The 20,863-nt window shown below is 37.1% G+C and overlaps 1 protein-coding gene across 1 annotated transcript in view; it reads right to left on the bottom strand.

Annotated features, from left to right (window-relative positions):
• Nucleotides 1-15,835, bottom strand: part of KLF8 (Kruppel like factor 8) — a 20,226-nt gene extending 4,391 nt beyond the window's left edge. Inside the window, exons 1-3 of the mRNA XM_008068496.2 lie at nucleotides 15,275-15,835; nucleotides 6,036-6,147; nucleotides 5,169-5,308 (exon numbers count right to left, since the gene is read on the bottom strand). Coding sequence (XP_008066687.1) covers nucleotides 5,169-5,308; nucleotides 6,036-6,147; nucleotides 15,275-15,785 — 763 coding nt within the window. The 5' untranslated portion in view covers nucleotides 15,786-15,835. The remainder of the gene's footprint in view (nucleotides 1-5,168; nucleotides 5,309-6,035; nucleotides 6,148-15,274) is intronic.
• Nucleotides 15,836-20,863: the final 5,028 nt, after the last annotated feature.

A 20,863-nucleotide genomic window follows, 5' to 3' on the forward strand; every position in this document is an offset into this window, starting at 1 on the left:
ACTCACCTCAGCCTCCCAAAGGTGCGGGATTACAGGCTGAGCCACTGAGCCCGGCTCAGATTTTTTTTTAAAAGCTATTTAAAATAAGAAAGCATTAATAGAATTTTAGAAACAAATAAACGAACGTATAAGAGAATATTAAGAATCGATGATAAATTTTGGGCCTGGGTAAATGAGTAATGCCATTATATGTAGACTGAAGTTGATAGTATGCTTATAGTATGCTTAATAGGAACTGTTGTACCTATATTTCCTGTTTTGTATGACTGCAAGCTCAGGGGAGATGAAGGACTGTATTTCATGCCAGAAGGTGTTTGCAGATAAAGCAAGAGTCTCATGGCTCTCTGCTGAAATAATTTATACCAAAGAAGGATTATCACTCTCTAGGACCCCTAACAATCAACCACAATCTTTGGAGGATAATAAATCAGGCATTTCTGCAGCTGCCTCAGTCCCAAGGAACTTGTGGAATGTAAGCAATAGAGAGAAGTACACCTAGGTTGCATACCACGATTTGATTCTATGGAGCTTTTCCCACTTACTAGCCCTGTGATTGCTGGCAAACTCCTTATCTTTGTAAATGGTATTTCTATCCACTCAGTCACCCAAAACAGAAACCTGAAAGTCATTAGTGTCCCTTCAATCATCTTTATACTGCCTTCTCTCCAATTCCACTGACAACATCCTAGTTAGGCTGTCATCATTTTTTTTTTTTTTTTGGCCTGTATTACAAAATTTGCTTTATAAATGGTCTTCCCCCTTTCACTCTTGCACCACAAGGCTTCCTTCACACATCTCTACACTCAATATGCCCTAATGATACAGGACTTTTGTCAGTTATCAGAACAAGGCAAGCTTATTACCGTCTCAAAACTTTTGTATCCTGCCTAGTCAAGAATGTTCTTTCACTCAAGATTTTCACATAGTTAGCTCCTCCTCAAATTGAGCATGTTATTTCCCCTCCTTTAAAATCCTTCCTTAATTACTGTAAAAGCCTAGACTTCACCACTATGCAATAAATTCATGTAACAAAACTTTACTTGTACCTCTTAAATTTATACAATTAAAATAAATAAAACTCTTCCTATCAAGGAATTAAATAGGGCATTCTTATATAGATAATTGGCAGGGGGTCCTGCTTAAGATAGACTTAGAGAAAACTTTCCTGGGCAGAAGGCATTTAAATTGAGACCTAAAGAATAAGAAGTGTCACAGAATTAAACTTACCAGAGGCCAGGTCCCATAGGGCCTTTTAGGCCATTTTAAGAAATTTGGATTTCATTCAGAGTATAATACGAAGCCATGGAAGCATTTTAAGCAGAAGTTATATAATCTGGTTTACATTTAAACAAAATAAAACAAAAGCAAACATATTAAAAATCCTCTGACTGCTGTGTGAAAAATGAATTGTACTGAGGAAAGAATTAGGGTAGGAAAACCAGTTAGGGGCCTACCACAATAGTCCAGGAATGGGGGTACGTACAGAATTTCCACCTTATTCCCTAAACAGACTAATCCTGTTGCAAGTCAAGCAGTTAAGGCAAGCTAAATACTTCTGTGAAGTGCTTTTAAGTAACTATTCTTATGATCACATGCCATGGCAAAGACTTCATGCCAATCCTAAGAACTGAGTAGAATAAGAACAATCCTGAATCTAAACAAAGTGAGATTCAAGTAGATATCAATTATCACCATTCACCAGCCTGTCATGATCTCTTATCTGATATGGCATTCAACCATACAACTCAAAGCTAAGAACTGCCTATATTTTAGGCCAATTTTCTCCCTTTATATGCTTGACACCACCAGGGGAAAAATAGTATTGAAACCTGAAAAGTAAATAACATCTGTTGTTATCTCAGTTCAAGATAGATAGGTGACATAAGAAAGACAGCCAGATCTGTATTGCTGTAAAGCAATTTCCAACCTGCCTACATTTGGGACCTTCTAGAAGGACATACACTAGGTTACACTGAATTCAGGCCATAGGAATCCAGACTAAAACAATCACATGGGATCACCTAGTCCAAATCCCTCATTTTACGGTTGAGGAAACTTGGAATCATAGAGGTAGAAAAGCATATCATATTGCACAGCTGCTTAATTGGAGAGTTGGAATTAGAACTCAGGTATTTTAAGATCCCTGCTCATTGTTTTTCCCTCTATATCTTCAAGGAGCATAATTTTAAAACTTAAACCAGGGTTATGCGAACAGATGTGAACTGTATATGGGAGAGGAGAATGGATTGTACTAATGACATTTTTACTCAACACCGCCTGGAAAAACCTATAATATATGTATGCTAAAACTATACCAAATTGCCTCTCATTATGTGAGTTAATTCATTCAACTCCCTTCAGACCTGCTTTCTGTCTTTATAATAATCTAGAACCAAATTCACTGATCAATCTTAACATTACACAGGGACAACCAAGTAGCATTTGCCATAGAAGGCACACAACATCTTTTATGACATATTGTTACCAAAAGTGGAACTTAAATCTGATTAATCCCCTGGATAAAACTATCAGTGTACAGCAGTGGTCTTAACCTTTTTTGGCATCAGGGACAGGTTTTGGGAAAGACATTTTTTCCACAGGCCTTGGGAGATAGATCATCAGGTAATAGATTCTCATAAGGAGAGTGCAATCTAGATCCCTCACATGCACAGTTCACAATAGGGTTCAGGCTCCTATGAAAATCGAATGCTGCTGGGCACGGTAGCTCATGCCTGTAATCCCAGCACTTTAGGAGGTGGAGATGAGAGGAGTGCCTGAGCCCAGATGTTAGAGACCAGCCTGGGAAACTTGGCAAGACCTTGTCTCTACAATAAATCAAAACAATTAGCCGGGCATGGTGGAACATGCCTGTGGTTCCAGCTACTTGGAAGGCTGACGTAGAAGGATCGCCTGAGCCTATCAGGTCAGGGCTGTGGTGACTGTGAGCATGCCACTGCACTCCAACCTGGGCAACAGAGTGAGACTCCAACTCAAAAAAGAAAAAAATAAAATAAAATCTAATGCTACTGCTGATCTGACAGAAGCGAGCTCTGCTAGCCCACTGGTCACCTCCTGCTTGTGGCTGGGTTCCAAACAGGCCTCGGACCAGTACTGGTCTGTGGTCGGGGGTTGGGGACCTCTGGTTTACAGGAACTATGGGAGATAAAGAATGTTAAAATGACACAATGAAAATATAATCACAAAAATCCAGAATATGGCAAATTCTATTGGACAGATGATCCAAATTCTTCAACAAATGAAATGAAAGAAAAAAAATGAAAGAAAATATGAAAGAGGAAGAATGATTAAAGATTAAAAATATAATTGAAAGAAACATCAACCAAACTCAATGGATGAGCCTTACTTAGATACTAATTTGAATAAGCTTTAAAAATTTTTATTAGACATTTGGGGAAATTCCATATTAAGAAATGTTTATGTGCCAGTAGTAGTATGCTTATTTTTAAATATCTTTGTCTTAAAAATATATTCTGAAGTATTTGTAGCTAAAATGATATGATGTTTGGAATGTGCTTCAAAATAACATTATGGGGACTGGGGAGAGTCAGGGTGGATATAGAAGAAAAAATATTGACCATGTACTTGTATAAGTATTGAAGTTGGATGAGGGGTAAACAGAGTTCAGTAAACTATTCTGTTTTTTCATGTTGGAAATACAAGTTTAAGTACTTAAAAACATATAACCAGTTATATATATGATTATATCTGAATAGTCATCACCCATCTCACATGGAAGAGAAGCAAACAATCACATTAGTAAATAATAACAGTGTCATAAGAATGTTGAGACAATGCAGCCTGGAAATCAGTCACATGTTCATAGCCTCAAGGCCCAACAACTAGGGCTCTGGATTCTTCTACACAAATCCTACTACAGTAAATGTAACACAGAAAATGTTTACAAGAAAGGAGGGCTTCTTCTCTTGTCCAAGTCCCAATTCTGAGTTGGAGATCACTGGGAAAAAGAATCTCCAAAGCAAAGAGCACAAATTGATGACTGACAAGCTGCATCTGGCTTTTAGGCAAGTTTCTTTGAATCCCAGGGGTTAAAAATAGTTTTGAACTAGATGCCAACATTCAAAATCTAGGCCATTTCATATAAAAATATTGATTTTCTGCTTGTTAAAAAACAATTTGGATATTTCCTAATGTAGACATCCCTCAGTATCCATGGAGGATTGGTTCTAGGGCATGCCCATCCCACTCCCACCCACCCACTCACCCTGTGGATAGCAAAATCCATGGATGTTCAAGTCCCTAATAAAAAATGGCATAATATTTGCATCAAATCTATGCCTATCCTCCCCATACTTTAAATTATCTCTAGATGTACTTATATTACTTAATATAATGTAAATGCTATGTAAATAGTTGCTATGCTATATTTTTAATTTGTATACTTTATCATTAGTCATTTTTTAACATTTTTAATCTATGGTGGGTTGAATCCACAGATATAGAATCTGTGAATATAAGGGTGACTATACTCAGCTGGATTTGAGGAACAGCTTTTTTTTAATCCCTGGGATTATAAAAATTTTTTGAATTATATGTCAATATTCACAATCTAGGACTCATTTCACATTCTTCAGATGGGGCATGGGTGCTCCAGTTTGACATAATTACTACCAGGTTTGTTTTACTTATGTGCACCTTTTCTCTAATATAAACAACAGTATAGTATAGGTTAGTGTATGGTTCTAAGTTCCAAAAGTCTGCTTAATTTCACTTACTTAAAATGACTTTTGTGCTTTTCCATGTTCAGTAAAAATCTGTGAGATCCTGGTAGTAAGGAAGAGAGTAATGTCTTAGCTGCCTTAATCTTTGCTTCAGGGTTATGACTTCAAAGTTAGAAAGACTCAAAGGTACTCACTGGGAATGATGACTATTCAGAAGACAATAGGCTCAGTGTTTTCCTAAGCTAGTTTTATATACTCATAAGTTGCCTTAGAGTAGGAACAAGACATAGAGGTAAAAGCCATGAATGGCATAAATGGAACATTTGCCCATGAGTATAAATGAATCTGTCTTTGTTTCAAGACTTCCTTCTCTTTCTATCTCTCAGAAATTCTTCCCCCACCCTCTGTGTGTGTGTGTGTGTGTGTGTGTGTGTGTGTGTGTTAGAAGTTGGATGGAAATGGGCAAACCTGTATGGATTCTGCGGTGGGCTTTCAGGTGAGAGCTTTTGGTGTACACTTTGCTGCATCCTGCAAAGTCACATTGGTGAATCCGTCTTCTCTTCAAATCAAGTGACTCTTCTCCCTGCATTTGGGCCATTGCTGCTGGTCTGAGCAAAGAAATAGAAATGAAGATAAAGGGTGACTTTAAAGTAAAGGCTAAAGAAATGGGCTTACATATAGTGGTGTCATCTTATGCCTACCTTTAATTTACCTAAATTTAATGCTAGGTACTCAAGAGAAGAGATAATTGTAATCATGCAAACAATTCTCTCAGCTAGGCCATTCTGCTCAGTAAGTGCACATCCCTGAGAAAGCATGGGTGGTAGTAATGTTTCTTTAAGTGGTTGTGTTTCCAAACAGAGTGAGCATTTCACATCAATAAGTCTCACTCTTGTGCTTAAAAATTGTATTTTCATACAATGTGGTTGCTAAATATTTCATACAATGTGGTTGCCAAATATTTCCAATTACTTCCAACATTGGAAGACAGAGTTGTTTTACACTTACAGAGAGAAACAGTATACAACTGTACTTTATGGGAAATTTGAAGATTTTTCAAGGATAAAATTGGTGACCTACAATCAGAACATAACTCTGCCATAATATGCATGTACATGCACATATTTGCACACAAACTCATGTACTTTCACTGGGAAGGCAGTCTACCTATATTTTGTTGTCTTCAAATTCTTACTCTTGTCCTTGACAGACACACACACACACACACACACACACACACACACACACACACACACACAAAGAGAGAGAGAGAGAGAAAGAGAGAGAGAGACGGGGGGAGAGAGAGAGATCTGAAGTAAAGACAAAAGTACTCACTCATGCTGCAGTCCCTGTAGACTCTGTAAAGCTGAGGATCCACTCTCTATTGTACTCTCCTCACCGTCACTTGAAATCTCCAATGGAGACATAGAGGTGGGATCAACTTTCACTAAAAATAAAGAAAGGGAGCAGTGTAAGCCAGAAGTGTATGTGTTTCTGTTGTCATTTGCAGGATTTCCAGTTTGGCCCACCTTGAGAAGTGGCAGCAAGATAGAAAAATAAAGAAAAAGTGAAGATGGAAAAAATAGATTTGTATGAAAGAAAGAGAATAACATTTAATTTTTAGTATAGCAGGAAACAGAAATCTCTTTAAATGGAGGGTAGTACGGAGTGTTCTGGTATCACTAAAAATGTGAGTTTTTCTATGATATGGTCTGGGTGTTATATATCTCCTACTTCTAGGACCTGGTCTGCTGAAAAGCTGGTTTCTACATGGCTTACTGAATTGAAGTCTCTGAATAGTTCCCTGTTTGTCCTAAGATAAATTCTTAAAATTGCTCCAGAGGTGAGAACAGCTTTGTTGACCTTTCTGCTCCCAAATTGAAATGAATCAATGAGATGAAACATGTACTTTCTATCTAGTAGATGCTGAACACATGTTAACATTCTTTATTTCCACCTATGCTGGCACATCCCTCAAATATTCTTTATTATCAACTGTTAATGTTTTCTTAACAAAACTCAATAGGGTGATTGGCAGTCTCCTAGATCTAGTGAAAGCTTCAAAATTTCTATACAGAAGAAATGTAGTGGTAGTGATATCGCGGGTATGGTGCTAGTACTTGGCTAGTGCATTTGTCTTTATACTTAGCATACCATTCACTAAGAATTTTTAAGCATGTAACTTGATATTCTTTGAAAGGATAAATAAAATTGATGGGTCCATGGCTAGAGAGACTAAAAATAAGAAAGAGAAAGTCTAAATAACATGATTAGAAATACAAAAGGTGAAGTCACAACTGACCTCAAGGAAATTCAAAAGATTATCAGAGATTACTATGAATACCTGCAGGCAAATAATCAAGAAAACCTAAAGAAAATGGAGGACTTTCTGATATCACACAACAACCCAAGGTTGAAACAAGAAGAACTAAAAACTCTAAACAAATGAATAACAATTCAGGAAATTGACTCAGTCATAAGAAATCTCACCAAAAAAAAAAAAAAAAAAAAAGCCCAGCACCACATGACTTCCCAGCTAAATTCTTTAAGACATACAGGGAGGAGCTGATCTCAATCTTACTGAAAGTATTCCAGGCAATCAAGAATGATGAAACTCTCCCCAATTCATCTTCTGAAGCTAATATCATATTGATACCCAAACCTGACAAAGACCCAACAAAGAAAAATAGAATTACAGGCCAATCTCCTTGATGAACATAAATGCAAAAATTCTGAACAAGATTCTAACAAATCAGATCCAACAACACATCTCAAGGATCATCCACTATGACCAGGTGGGCTTCATTCTTGAGATGCAGGGCTAGTTCAACATTCACAAGGCCACTAATACAATTAAGCACATTAAACAGATGTAAAACCAAGAATCACATAGTTATATCCGTAGATGCAGAAAAAGCATCTGACAAAATCCAGCATCTCTTCTTGATAAAAACCCTTGAGTACCTAGGCACAGAAGAAACATCCCTCAAAACATTAAAAGCAATCTATGATAAACTCACAGTCAACATTTTGCTCAATGGGCAGAAGGTGAAGCATTCCTCCTGAGAAGAGGAACAAGAAAAGGATGTCCACTCTTACTCCTCCTGTTCAACATAGTGCTGGAAGTCCTAGCCAGAGCAATAAGGCAAGGTAAGAAAATCAAGGGTATACAAATAGGAAGAGAGGAAGTAAAGTTGTCCCTCTTTGTGGATGATATGAGTATATACCTTGAAAACTCTGAGGAGTCTGTCCAAAGTCTCATAGCACAGAAAATCAACCTTGGTAAAATCTTGGGGTAAAAAAAATCAATGGGAAAAAGATAGTTGCATTTCTAAACACCAGCAACAAGCAGGCAGAGAACCAAATAAAAAGCACAATCCCATTCACAATAGCCACACACACACACACACACACAAACCTTGGCATATACTTAGCCAGAGATGTGAAAGAACTTCACAGTGAGAACCATGAAATACTGCTCAAAAAAAAAAAAAAAAAATCAAGGATGACCCAAACAAATGGAAAATCATTCCATGTTCATGGATTGGAAGAGTCAATATTGTCAACATGTCCATCCTACCCAAGACAATCTACAGATTCAGTGCAATACCTATCAATTTACCAACATCATTTTTTTCAGACCTGGAAGTGACAATACAGAAATTAATGCAGAAACAAAAAAGAGAACGAATAGCAAAAACAGTTCTCAGGAAAAGCTATAAAATGAGAGTTATCACACTTACAGACTTTAAACTTTAATACAAGGCTACAGTAACCAAAACAACCTGGTACTGGTACAAGAATAGGAACATGAAACATACTCCAAGATTGACCACATCCTCAGCTGTAAATCAAGCATAAACAAATTCCATAAGATTGAAATACTACCAAGCACCTTCTCAGACCACAGTGGAATAAAAATAAACATTGCAAAGCCGGGCTTGGTGGCTCAGCCTGTAATCCCTCGCCTTTGGGAGGCTGAGGTGAGTGGATTACCTGAACCCGCGGGTTCGAGACCTGCCTGGGCAGCGAGACCTCATCTCTACAATAAAAAAAATCAAAAAATCAGCCGGGCGTGGTAGCGCATGCCTGTAATTCCGGCTACTCAGAAGGCTGAGGCGGAAGGATCGCCGGGACCCAGTCGGCGAAGCTGCGGTGGCTGGGAGCGGCCACTGCACTCCAGTCTGGGCAACCGAGTGAGACTCCAACTCAAAATAAATAAATAAATAAATAAAATAAACATTGCCACCAAGAAGATCCCCCCCCAAACAAAAAAGACATAGACACTAAACATCACAATGCTGAATAACTCCTGGGTCAACACTGAAATCATAACCAAAATTAAAAGATTCTTGGAAACAAATGAAAACAAAGACACATCTTACCAAAACCTCTGGGATGCCATGAAAGCAGTATTAAGAGAGGAATTTATAACTGTATGAATATACACCAAGATAATAGAAAGATCGTGGGGTCAACAGCCTAAAGAAATCACTTAAGGGAGCTGGAAAGGCAAGACCACCAAAACCCTAACTTCAGCAGAAGAATCCAGATCACCAAAGTAAAAGCCAAAATACGGGACATAGAAGACAAAAATATCATAGAAAAAAATCAGTGAAGCATAAAGCAGGTTCTTTGAAAGGATAAATAAGACTGATGGACCACTAGCCAGAATGACCAAGAAAAAGAGAGAAAAAGCCCAAATAAACACATTTAGAAATGCAAAAGATCAACTCACAACTGACTCTGAAAATACGAAATATGAAAGATCATCACAGATTACTATGCACACTTGTATGGAAACTAATTCGGAAACCTAAACAAAATGGAGGACTTTCTGCCATCACACAACCTCTAAATAGACCAATAACAACCTGGAAAATCGACTTTCTCATAAGAAAACTACCCACCAAAAAAAGCCCAGAACCAGATGACTTTCCAGCAGAATTCTATAAAATATATAAGAAGGAGCTGATATCAATCCTATTGAAAGTATTCCAGGCAATCAAGAAAGATGGAACTATCCCCCAATCATTTTATGAAGCTAACATCACACTGATACCTAAAATGGGCAAAGACCTAACAAAGAAAGAGAACTATAGGCCAATATCCCTGATGAACAAAATGCAAAAATTCTTAATAAGATTCTAGCAAACTGGATCCAACAACCCATCTCAAAAATTATCCACCATGATCAAGTTGGTTTCATTCCCAGGATGCAAGACTAGTTCAACATCTGCAAGATCATAAATGTAATTAAATACATCAACAAATGTAAAAACAAGAAACACATGATTATATCATAAGATGCAGAAAAGGCTTTCAATAAAATCTAGCATCCATTCTTGATAAAAACCCTTGAATACCTAGGCATAGAGGGAACATACTTCAAAATAACAAGAGCCATCTATGATAAACCCACAGCTAACATATTGCCAAATGGATAGAAATTGCAAGCATTTCCCTTGAAAAGTGGAACAAGACAAGTGGGCAGCCTTTTAGGCTTATATAGGATCATATCGTTTCAAAAAGGGATGGTTTAATTTCCTATACCCAGAAAACCCAAGGGAATCTGTCAAAAACTTCCCTGAACTAATAAAGGACTTTGGAAGACTCTCAGAGTTTAAAATCAACGTGCAAAAGAAGGTTGCATTTGTATACACCACCAACAAAAAGGCAGAGAACCAAATACCCAGTACACAGTACATTCCCCATCACAATAACCAAAAAAAAAAAAAAAAAAAAAAGAAATACTTTGGCATCTTCCTAACCAGAGAAGTGAAAGACATTCACAATGAAAACTACAAACACTGCTCAAAGAAATCAAAGACGTCACAAACAAATTTAAAACTATTCCATGCTCATGGATTGGAAGAAACAACATTGTGAAAATGTCCATCCTACCCAAGGCAATCTACAGATTCAATGCAATACCCATTAAATTACCATCATCATTTTACTCAGACCTGAAAATGACAATACAGAAATTCATATGGAAACATAAACAACCACAAATAGCCAAAACAATCCTCAGCAAAAGAAACAAAGCAGGAGGTATCACACTTCCACACTTCAAACTTTACTGTAAGGCTACAACAATCAAAACAGCCTGGTATTGGTACAAAAACATGCATATAGACCGATGGAACGGTATGGAGATTCCAGAAGCAAAAACCTCAATTTCTCAACCAACTCATCTTTGACAAAACCTCCATCAACAACCACTGAGAAGAGAACCTATTCAGTAAATGTTGCTGGGAAAACTGGCTGACTACATGCAGAAGAATGAAACAGGATCCCTACCTATCACCATACCATACACCAAAAATCAACTCTAAATGGATCAAAGACCTAAACTAGAATCGTCAAATTATAAGAATCTTAGAAAATGCAGGAGACACCCATACAGAAATTGGAATAGGCAACAAATTCCTGATCAAAACTCCAAAAACCCATGCCATAAGAGATTAGATAGACAACTGGGACCTCCTCAAACTGAAAAGCTCTGCAAAGCAAAAGAAACCTTTAAGAAAGCGGGGAAACAGTCCATAGAATGGGAAAAACATTTGCCAACTGTATATCTGACATAGGCCTAACATCCCGAATCTACAAGGAACTCAAGTGTGCCAAAAGGAAGAAAAAAAGCCCCATTAAAAAGTGGGAAAAAGACATTAAAGAATGTTCATATGCCTCAAAAGAAGACATATGAACAGCCAACAGACACATGAAAAAATGTCCAGCCTCACCAATCATCAGAAAAATGCAAATCAAAACCACATTGAGACACCACCTAACTCCAGTAAGAACGGCCATTATTAATAAAACAAAAAATAACAGATGCTGGCAAGGACGTAGAGAAAAAGGAACACTTCTACACAGTTGGTGGGAGTGCAAACTAGTTTAACCTCTTTGGAAAACATTGTGGTGATATCTAAAAGAGCTAGAAATTGACCTTCCATATGACCCAGCAATCCCCCTACTGGAAATATACCTGGAGGAACTCAAATCATTCTACAAAAAAGATGCCTGTGCATGTATGTTTACTGCAGCACTATTCACAATAACAAAAACTTGGAACCAACTATGCTGCCCATGGAAAGTAGACTGCATAAAAAATTGTTGTACATGTACACAATGGAATATCATGCAGCCATAAAGGACAAAATTATGGACTTCGCAACAACTAGGATGGATTTAGAGTCTATCATACTTAGTGATCTATCACAGAAACAAATTACTGAGTACCACATGTTCTCACTCGTAAGTGGACCCTGAACACTTATCATAATACTACATGAAAGGAATTGGCAGTAGAGGGACACTGCCAGGGGTTTCGAGTCTATCATACTCAGTGATCTACCACAGAAACAAATTACTAAGTTCCATATGTTCTCACTCATAAGTGGACCCTGAATACCTATCATAATACTACATGAAAGGGATTGGCAGTAGCAGGACACTGCCAGGGGAGTGGGGGCGGGGGACACAACATCAATAAAGGTGCAGGATCCCAATTCAGGTGAAGTGAATTCCAATGTGAGGCCCAAACTTCACCTGTATGTAGACCACTTATGTATCCAATTCTGACTTGTACTCCATATTTTTAAAATAAAAAAGAAATTTAAAAAGACAACATACAAGCAGCCAGCAGACACATGAAAAAATGCTCAGCCTCACTAATCATCAGAAAAACACAAATCAAAACTACAGTGAGATACCACCTAACCCCGCCAGGATAGCTATAATTAATAAGTCAAAAAACAGCAGATGCTGGTGCAGGTGTGGAGAACAGGGATTGCTTCTACACTATTGGTGGAGGTGCAAACTAGTTCAGACTTTATGGAAAGCAGTGTGGTGACTTCTAAAAGAACTAGAAGTTGATCTTCCATGTGATCCAGCACTTCTACTGCCCAACAAAAGTGGACTGGATAAACAAAATGTGGTACATATACACAATAGAATACTATATAGCCACGAATAAGAACAAAATTGTGGACTTCACAGTAAATTGGATGGAGCTGGAGGCCATCATACCAAGTTGTCTATCTATCACAGAAACAAAGAACCAAATACCGCATGTTCTCAGTGGGCCCTTAACATTAGTCACACTAGCACAAGTGGGGGATTGGCAGTCACTGGACACTGCTAGGGGAGAGAAGGAGGGAGAAAAACTGGGGGCACATGACAACACAAAAGGTACCTGGTCCACTACCAGAGTAAGAGAGGGCCAGTTAGAAACCTACTTATATAGTTAATGCTTACTTGTACCTCACATCTCTATAATAAAATAAAATTTAATTTAAAAACGATGTGTCCATCAATGAATAAATGGATAAAGAAAATATGCCATATATACACAGTGAAATACTATTTAGCCATAAACCCCCCACACAATCTTGTCATTTGTGATAACATAGGTAAACCTGGAGGACATTATGCTAAGCAAAATAAGCCAGGCACAGAAAGGTAAATATTGCATTGATCTTACTCTTATTTGGGATCTCAAAAAATTTATCTCATACAAGCAGAGGGTAAGATGGTTGTTACCAGAGATTGAGGTGGTTGGGAGACAGGGTGTATAGGGGGATGTTGATCAAAGGGTATATAATTACAGTTAGATAAAAGGAATCAATTTCAAGAAATCTGTTGTATAGCAAGGTGACTATAGTTAATGATGATACATTATATTTATGAAAAATGTAAAAAGAGTGGATATTAAGTACTGTCACCACACAAATGATAATTATATGAGCTAATGCATTTGTTAACTAGCTGGATCTATCCTTTACACAATGTATATACACTTCAAAGTCTCATGTTGTACATGATATAAATATACAATGTTATCTGTCAATATTTTTAAAAGAGTAAGAAAATATTCATTTTGATACTTTCTTTTTGCACTTCAATTGTTTTATGTGCTCCCCATAAGGCTTAGTAAGTACCCCATTTTGGTGACCACTGGGCTAATGCCCTTAGCTTGGGACTACATTGAAGACTCTTAAAATTTGCTCTGCTTATTTACAGTGGTTCTGGTGGACTGATGGATATTATGGTGGTGAGGTACTGGAAACTCTTTTAGGCCATCCCTTCATGCTACCACTGCCTTGATCTTGGTGAACTCTCCCACAGGAAATTGTATTTCCTTTTTTGTTTGTTTCCTTGTTTGGCTTGGCTCTCCTTTCCTATATGGGAATTGATATCATATCTCAAAAACATAATCATCATGAAAACTTACCATTACCACAATTAACCAATAGTCAATGATGTTTTGATCACTGCAGTCTTAGCAACTTGATGCTTAGTATGTTGTTTTTCAGAACTCTACATTTATGGAGAGCATCAAATTCTAAGGACAGAGATTCTTTGAAGATTGCATTTTTTACTGAGCTGAAATCTAGTTTTCAGTCATTTCCACCCACATCTTTCCTTAACTTTTTCAATTCATGCTAAACATCATCTCCTCATTTAACACAAGTTTGAACACTCTGACCATCCTGGTCTCTCTTCTGATTATGCTCCAGTTTCTCAATGTCTTTCCTAAGGCACAATACCCAATATTGATTGTAATATTACAGATATGATGAAGCTAAATACCTTGCAGCACTTCAGATGCCATATAATTTTCTTTGATTATTCCTGATTACAAACTAAAGTAGATACTTCTCTAAGAGGGAAACCAAATGACTGGGGCACAGTGGTAAAAGAGAGACTTAGTTTATATCTTCCTAAATTCTGAACTTATTTTTATAATTAAATTAAAGGGAAGTTCACAGTATTTGAATTCTTAGACAAATTTCCATGTTCATTTGTTCACCAAATTATTTGCTGCAAGACAACTTCTATCTAGCATTGTATTAGGTTCTCTGGAGAGGCATTTAAAAAATAAGATAAAGTATTATTTTTGAGAAATTTACAATTGAATTGGGGCTAATGCTCATACATTTGTGATACTGCCAAGTAAAAAGGTAAAATGGAGGATGATAGGTACCAAATGAGGGAGGACACAGGGAAGATGGTAGTATTTCAAAGACATTTTTTGTAGGGAAAATAAGAGGGAACGAGTTGGAAGAGGCAAGAACTAAGATTGGCTATATATGATAGAGAATAAAAATATTGTTCTCGACTCTTTTACCAAAGCATTCCTAATGGCATAGAAGAATAAATACATTATTCTGGAAAGTCCTAGGGTGGATGTCTTTAGTAAACTTAAACTATTTTTGAAGTTTGTGTTTATCTTAAAAGATTATTTAAATTTGCATTTTCTCTACAACATAATCATATTTTAAATATAACATGCCTTAAATTATTTACTATCACGTAACGTAAAAATTCCAAGAAAATATGTAATATTTCACTGATGAATATGTGTGCCCATTTGAGAAGCATAGTTTAATCAATAGAGTAATTGCACATTTTTAAGCATTAAAGAGATAAAAACAGTGTTTATGAAAGATTACTCTTAAAGCAGTGTGCAATAATAATTGGAGGAGGTGAAAAGAGACTGGAGATTGGATGACCCAAAAAGGGAATAGATGGACGAAGTCCAGGAAATAGGCAATATTGATGCTCACCTGATCCAGCATTTTTGCCATCTCCTCCAATGAGTGGGACTGTAATGGCTGCAGGGCCCCCATCTGCAGGCAAAGTAGTATACATCATGGGCAGAGACTGCACCACCACTGGGATGGTCTTCAGGCCACCCATCTTATTTGGCAGACTGACTGAGGGGATGGTGTGAATCACATGTAAGATCTGCTGGCCACCAGTGCCCTGAGAGGAGGTTAGGATAGAGCCTGGAGTTAGAACAGTAGGGATGTTTGTTGAAGTGTTCGTGTCAGATGTTGAAGTGGACACCACAAGGGTTTGGGGAGCAGACTGTGGCTTAGGAGTACGTATTGCAGTTTGTAGCATGCTAGCAGGCTGGAGGGGAGCCTTGGGCTTGTGAAAGGAGAGGTCAACTGGTTCCACCTGGGGTAGGCTGAAATCATTAGCCAGAAGTTCTTCTGGGGGCTCAATCTTGATGTCATTTAACAGTGCTGGGTTCTCCATGGAGTTGGCATCCAAGAGCGGTGAAGATGTCATATTACTTCTGTCTGCTGTCTCAGGAGTAGCTCTGATCTGAACAAAGTCAGTGACCTAAAATTAATAAATAAGCAACTGTGAGATACAGAACCGTATTAGTATCCTGAAAAGACATCAGATCAATAAAATAAAGAAATTTATATTCTCTTTTCATGGAAAGAATATATGGTGTTGGAAGAAATGAAGCAGGAGTAAACTAGAGGGGAAAAAAAGGAAACTTTACTGAGTACCAGTAAGTACCAGGTACTGTGTCAGGTAATCATTTAAAAATATTTTATTTAATAATTACAATAAATCTGCAATATTAATTAAAGTCAACACTTTATGAGTATCCACTATGAACCCAGTGGCATCACACATGAATAAGATACTGCCAAGAAGTGCATGCAAACATATTAACTATAATAATAGAATAATATGAAGAGTTTATAAGCTATACCATAATAAGTGATGTGATAGACTATAAGCAAAGTGTTTTAGAAAGAGAAAAGGGAATTCTTTCTGGACAAGGAAAGCTTCAAGGAGGAAGTGATATTTTAGAGGAGTCTTAGAGAATTAATAGTTCTCTAGACAGATAAGAGGTAAGAAAGATACTCCTGTCTGCAGAGATATAACAACTGACAATATACTTATAAACTAATGATACAGTACAATTAGTTGTATTCTATGCAAAATTGAACTGTGCAACTTTTAAATCATGAAATATTTTTAAAAATATTAATAAATAATCACATCATATATAGTATATAAAATAATGTAAAGCCCCTAAAAACTTTCTAAGAATTCCATGAATTCAAAGGTCAAGAATATTGTGAACTGTGTATGCCACTGCCAAGTAACACTCTAGATCTTGAAGTTGGCCTTGGAGATGGCAGTGCCACTTTAGCCATTAAACAAAACAAGCCTCCATTCTTTATAAGTATTATATTTGAGCTATGGGAATTTAAAATCACAAGAAATGTTCAATAATGCATCCTTTATATAAATTACAACCATATTTAGTTTTGTATATTTAGAAGATGAGGGAAGGTAGAGTTCAATGAAAAACTAGGTGATGGAAGATAATTATTTGGAGGAAGGGAGTGACAAGGACAGAGCTTTTTCTGTGAGATTTAACTAGCTTCTGAATGTAGATTGAAAGAGGAGTAAGTCTAGATTCAAAGATACCAGAAAGAACGTGAATAAAATCTTAGCAAGACATTTATTAGACATTTAAAGAAATGTGAATATTGGGGCCAGGCACTGTGGCACACACCTGTAATCCCAGTGGGAAAATTGCTTGAGCTCAGTAGTTCAAGACAAGCCTGGGTAACATAGCGAGACCGCGTCTCTACAAAAAAAAAAAAAATTAGCTGGATATGGTGGTGTGTGCCTGTAGTCCCAGCTACTAGGGAGGCTGAAGTGGGAGGATGTCTTGAGCCCAGTAGTTGGAGGCTGTGGTGAGCTGTGATCATGTCACAGCTCTCCAGTCTGGGCAATAGAGTGAGACCTTGACTCAAAAAAAGAAATCTGAATATTGACTGGCTATTGCATGATATCAAGAGATGATTGTTAACTTTAAGGTATGATAATGATATCATAGCTACAATTTTAAAAAATTTAGGTGAGCGATAATAAGATCCTGAACTCAGAGAGTGATGAGGGGCAAGGAAAGGCAGCAGCCTTTTACTCTTTGTTTTAAAAACCCTCAGATGGCTGCAGTGAGCTATGATTGAGTCATGGTAGTCCAGTCTGGATGACAAAGTGAGACTTAGTCTAAAAAAAAAATTATCAGAGCATGCTGGAAATGAATAAAGACACCAAAAAAGCATCTATGCTTTATCTTTTTAGAATTTAGTCAGATTGCCATCTGCTTTTTCCTTTTTTATTCTGTGATACTCTTGGTTTCTTGATTTTCAAGCTCCCATCCCAACTCAGTCCTTGTTTGTTGTCCAAACATTACTTCAATTTGCTCCTACAGGGCATGATTTATGTGATTTGTCCCACTGTTTCACATACTTCTAAGGTAATCCATCTCTAATGGGAAATTTCAACTCATCTAGAAAAAGTGGCAGTAGAATCTTGTTAACAGAAGTAAGAGTCAGGAAGAGGAGTCGGGAGAGGAAGTTGTCAAGACTGGCTCTGCAGAACATAAAAAAATCCCTTGTTGTTTGAATTCCCCAAATCAATTTAAGCTCTTTTTTCTTCTACATTTCCCACTTATCTCTTTACCTGACTAGCTCCATTCCCAGATTAAAAAGGCAGAGTGTAAGGAATCTTCCAAGGAAAAGTAAAAATGTTATCACTTTTCATAGTATTTCTATCATTGCTGTCAATATTATTGAGAAATAGAGTTATAATAGAAAGCATAAGAAAAGGTTTGGTGTAATATCATTTTCTATAACAATGTAGCTGTGGTTGCAATGTATAAATAGACACAATCTGCTAATGCACATTAAGGAAAGATCTAATTAAATTTTTAGGGCTTTCTGGATTCTGTGCTTTAGACCCAGAAACATAAAAAAGCTGAAGCTTTGAGTCCTAAATATAAGCTGGAGACTGCTTTGGTAACCTCATTCTCCTTTGTCAAACAAAAGTTGTTTCCAAGATGCTGAGTGCTGCTACAATAATGTTATTAGCTCAGGGCTTTGTGCTTAACTGGTACTTGATCTACAATTATTCATTTTATTGGAAAACATAATTCAGGAATACTCTAAATGGAAACTGATGAAAGTCTAGAAAGTGAAGAACTTATAGACTACTCTTATTGTCTTGATGAGATACAATGTTGCAGGGCTCTGCTCTAACAAGACATCATGAGTAGTAGTTTTGTATACTTAGCCTATCTTGTGGTTTCCCAATTCTTAACCAAATTCCTGTCTATAGCACAACTTCAATCATTATTCCTCTCCTGTCATCATCACAAGATTTTGGAAGAAATGTTGAAAGGCCAGTTGTTTGAATTTTAGTGTTTTAATAACTTCCTCAAAGCATATTATCACATTTTTTCTGTACATATCGCTTTCAAGTTATTCATGCTATATCTAGTTGAATCCAGCTTGTAGTGAGTATTTTCTGGGTATAAATGCTGTCTTCTGAAGGGAAACTTCCTCAAGAAAATAGACCATGAGGTCTAAAAATTAAGTTCATGAACCCTTTCTAGAAAATGTGCTACATACCTCATTGTTGAATATCACTATAGTCACCTTCGAAGCATTCTCCTTGGGATGCTATTCATCGATGCCTAGTCCATCAATCAAAGCAATTTTGAAATTCTTTTTCTGGAATGGTCATCAGAGCCATTGTCATAAGAATATCAGTTTGATTTAGAGTAACAAACAAGCATTAAAGTTCTTGTTAAACTTGGCAAGAGTAGAAGTGAAATCAGGGACATGTTAATCCAAGTATATAGGGATAATGCCATGAAGAAAAGGGCAGTGAACAAATAGATTAAACATTTTTCAGAGGGGGGAGAGAAAGCACCACTGATGAAGAGAGGTCAGAATGAGCAGAAAGGAGCAGAACTGACTAAAACTTTGCAAAAATTTGTTTTATTGTACATCAAAATCATTGGCTGACTGTGAGAAGCATAACAGACCAAATAAACATTGGCAGAGAAACAGGAAAATCTTAACTGAAAATCGTGGCATGAGAAAGGTGTGCAAAAATGGTCCTCTTGCATCATGACAATGCACCGGCTCACACAGCACTGTCTTTGAGGGAGTTTTTAGCCAGTAAACAAATAACTGTGTTGGAACACCTACCCTATTCACCTGACCTGTCCACAGTGACTTTTTTCTTTAACTGAAGATAAAGGAAATATTGAAAGGAAGACATTTTGAAGACATTCAGGACATCAAGGGTAATACAATGACAGCTCTGATGGCCATTCCAGAAAAAGAGTTCCAAAATAACTTTGACGGGTGAACTAGGTGCTGGCATGGGTGCATAGCTTCATAAGGAGGGTATTTTGAAGGTGACTGTGCTGATATTCAGCAATGAGGTATGCAGCACTTTTTCTAGGATGAGTTTACAAACTTAATTGTCATACTTCATATGCTCAAAAGCAGTTCTCAAGGTAGACCTCACTGTTCTTTCCTTTGTGGCTTAAAGATAAGCATTCCATATCTACACACGATTAGATTGAATAATTTTTGTATGCACTGAGGATTCTCTTTTCAATGTGATTAAAACAATTTTAATGAGAATCTTTCTATACAGTCTAATTTATTCCATATTTTGAATCTAGCTATCCCTATGGTTTAAAAAAGAACACACTATTTGCTTTACTGTCTCTTTCTACACAGCACATTATATTTGAAGGTTCTGATGAAGACATAATGTAAGGAGTGAGTTTTTGGTCCTAGAATTTTGGTGATTTTAAGAATTCTTGGAGAAGGGGCAAGATGGCGATGGCATAGGTGAACTGGTGAGATTCTCTGAATGAACCAAGACTGCATACTGCTGAATAGACAGACTGTAAGGCAGAGGGAAAAGTGAACAAAGCCAGAAGACCCTCATAAGGAAGAACAGGTCATTGCAGAAGAGAAATAAAAGCAACCCCACCTTTCCTCAAAAACAGAATAGAAGAGGGGGAGGGAAAGGGGGAGAGGGAGAAAAATCTACAGAAATGAAGAAAAAACAAAAGAAGAGTATGGGTCTCTCCCAGACGCCTGGGAGAGCAGACACTGAGAAAACTGACTTTGGAATGCAAACAATGAAAAGTCCCCAGAATGAAGGGTCTCAAAATGCAAATGTAGATATCAAAACAATAATGGAGAGATTAAAAAGAATTGAGGAGACACAAGAAGAAACTAGGAAGGAGCTGATATCTGAGATAACAGTAATAAAGAATACTGTGAATGAAATAAATAACAAATTGATAAGCATGGAAAGCAGAATTACCCAAGCAGAAGAAAGAATCTCAGAGCTTGAGGACCAAAATATAGAAATAACCCAAACTCTTAAAAACACAGAAAATAAGCTCAAAAAGACAGAACAAAACCTTCAAGAGATGAGTGACTACCTCAAGAGGCCTAACCTAAGAATAATCGGACTCCCTGAGGCAGAAAGAGAAACAGAGACCACATTGGAACAAA

Source organism: Carlito syrichta, unplaced genomic scaffold (genome assembly GCF_000164805.1).
Source record: "Carlito syrichta isolate Samal-C Ts95f unplaced genomic scaffold, Tarsius_syrichta-2.0.1 Scaffold311069, whole genome shotgun sequence".
Classification (NCBI taxonomy): domain Eukaryota; kingdom Metazoa; phylum Chordata; class Mammalia; order Primates; family Tarsiidae; genus Carlito; species Carlito syrichta.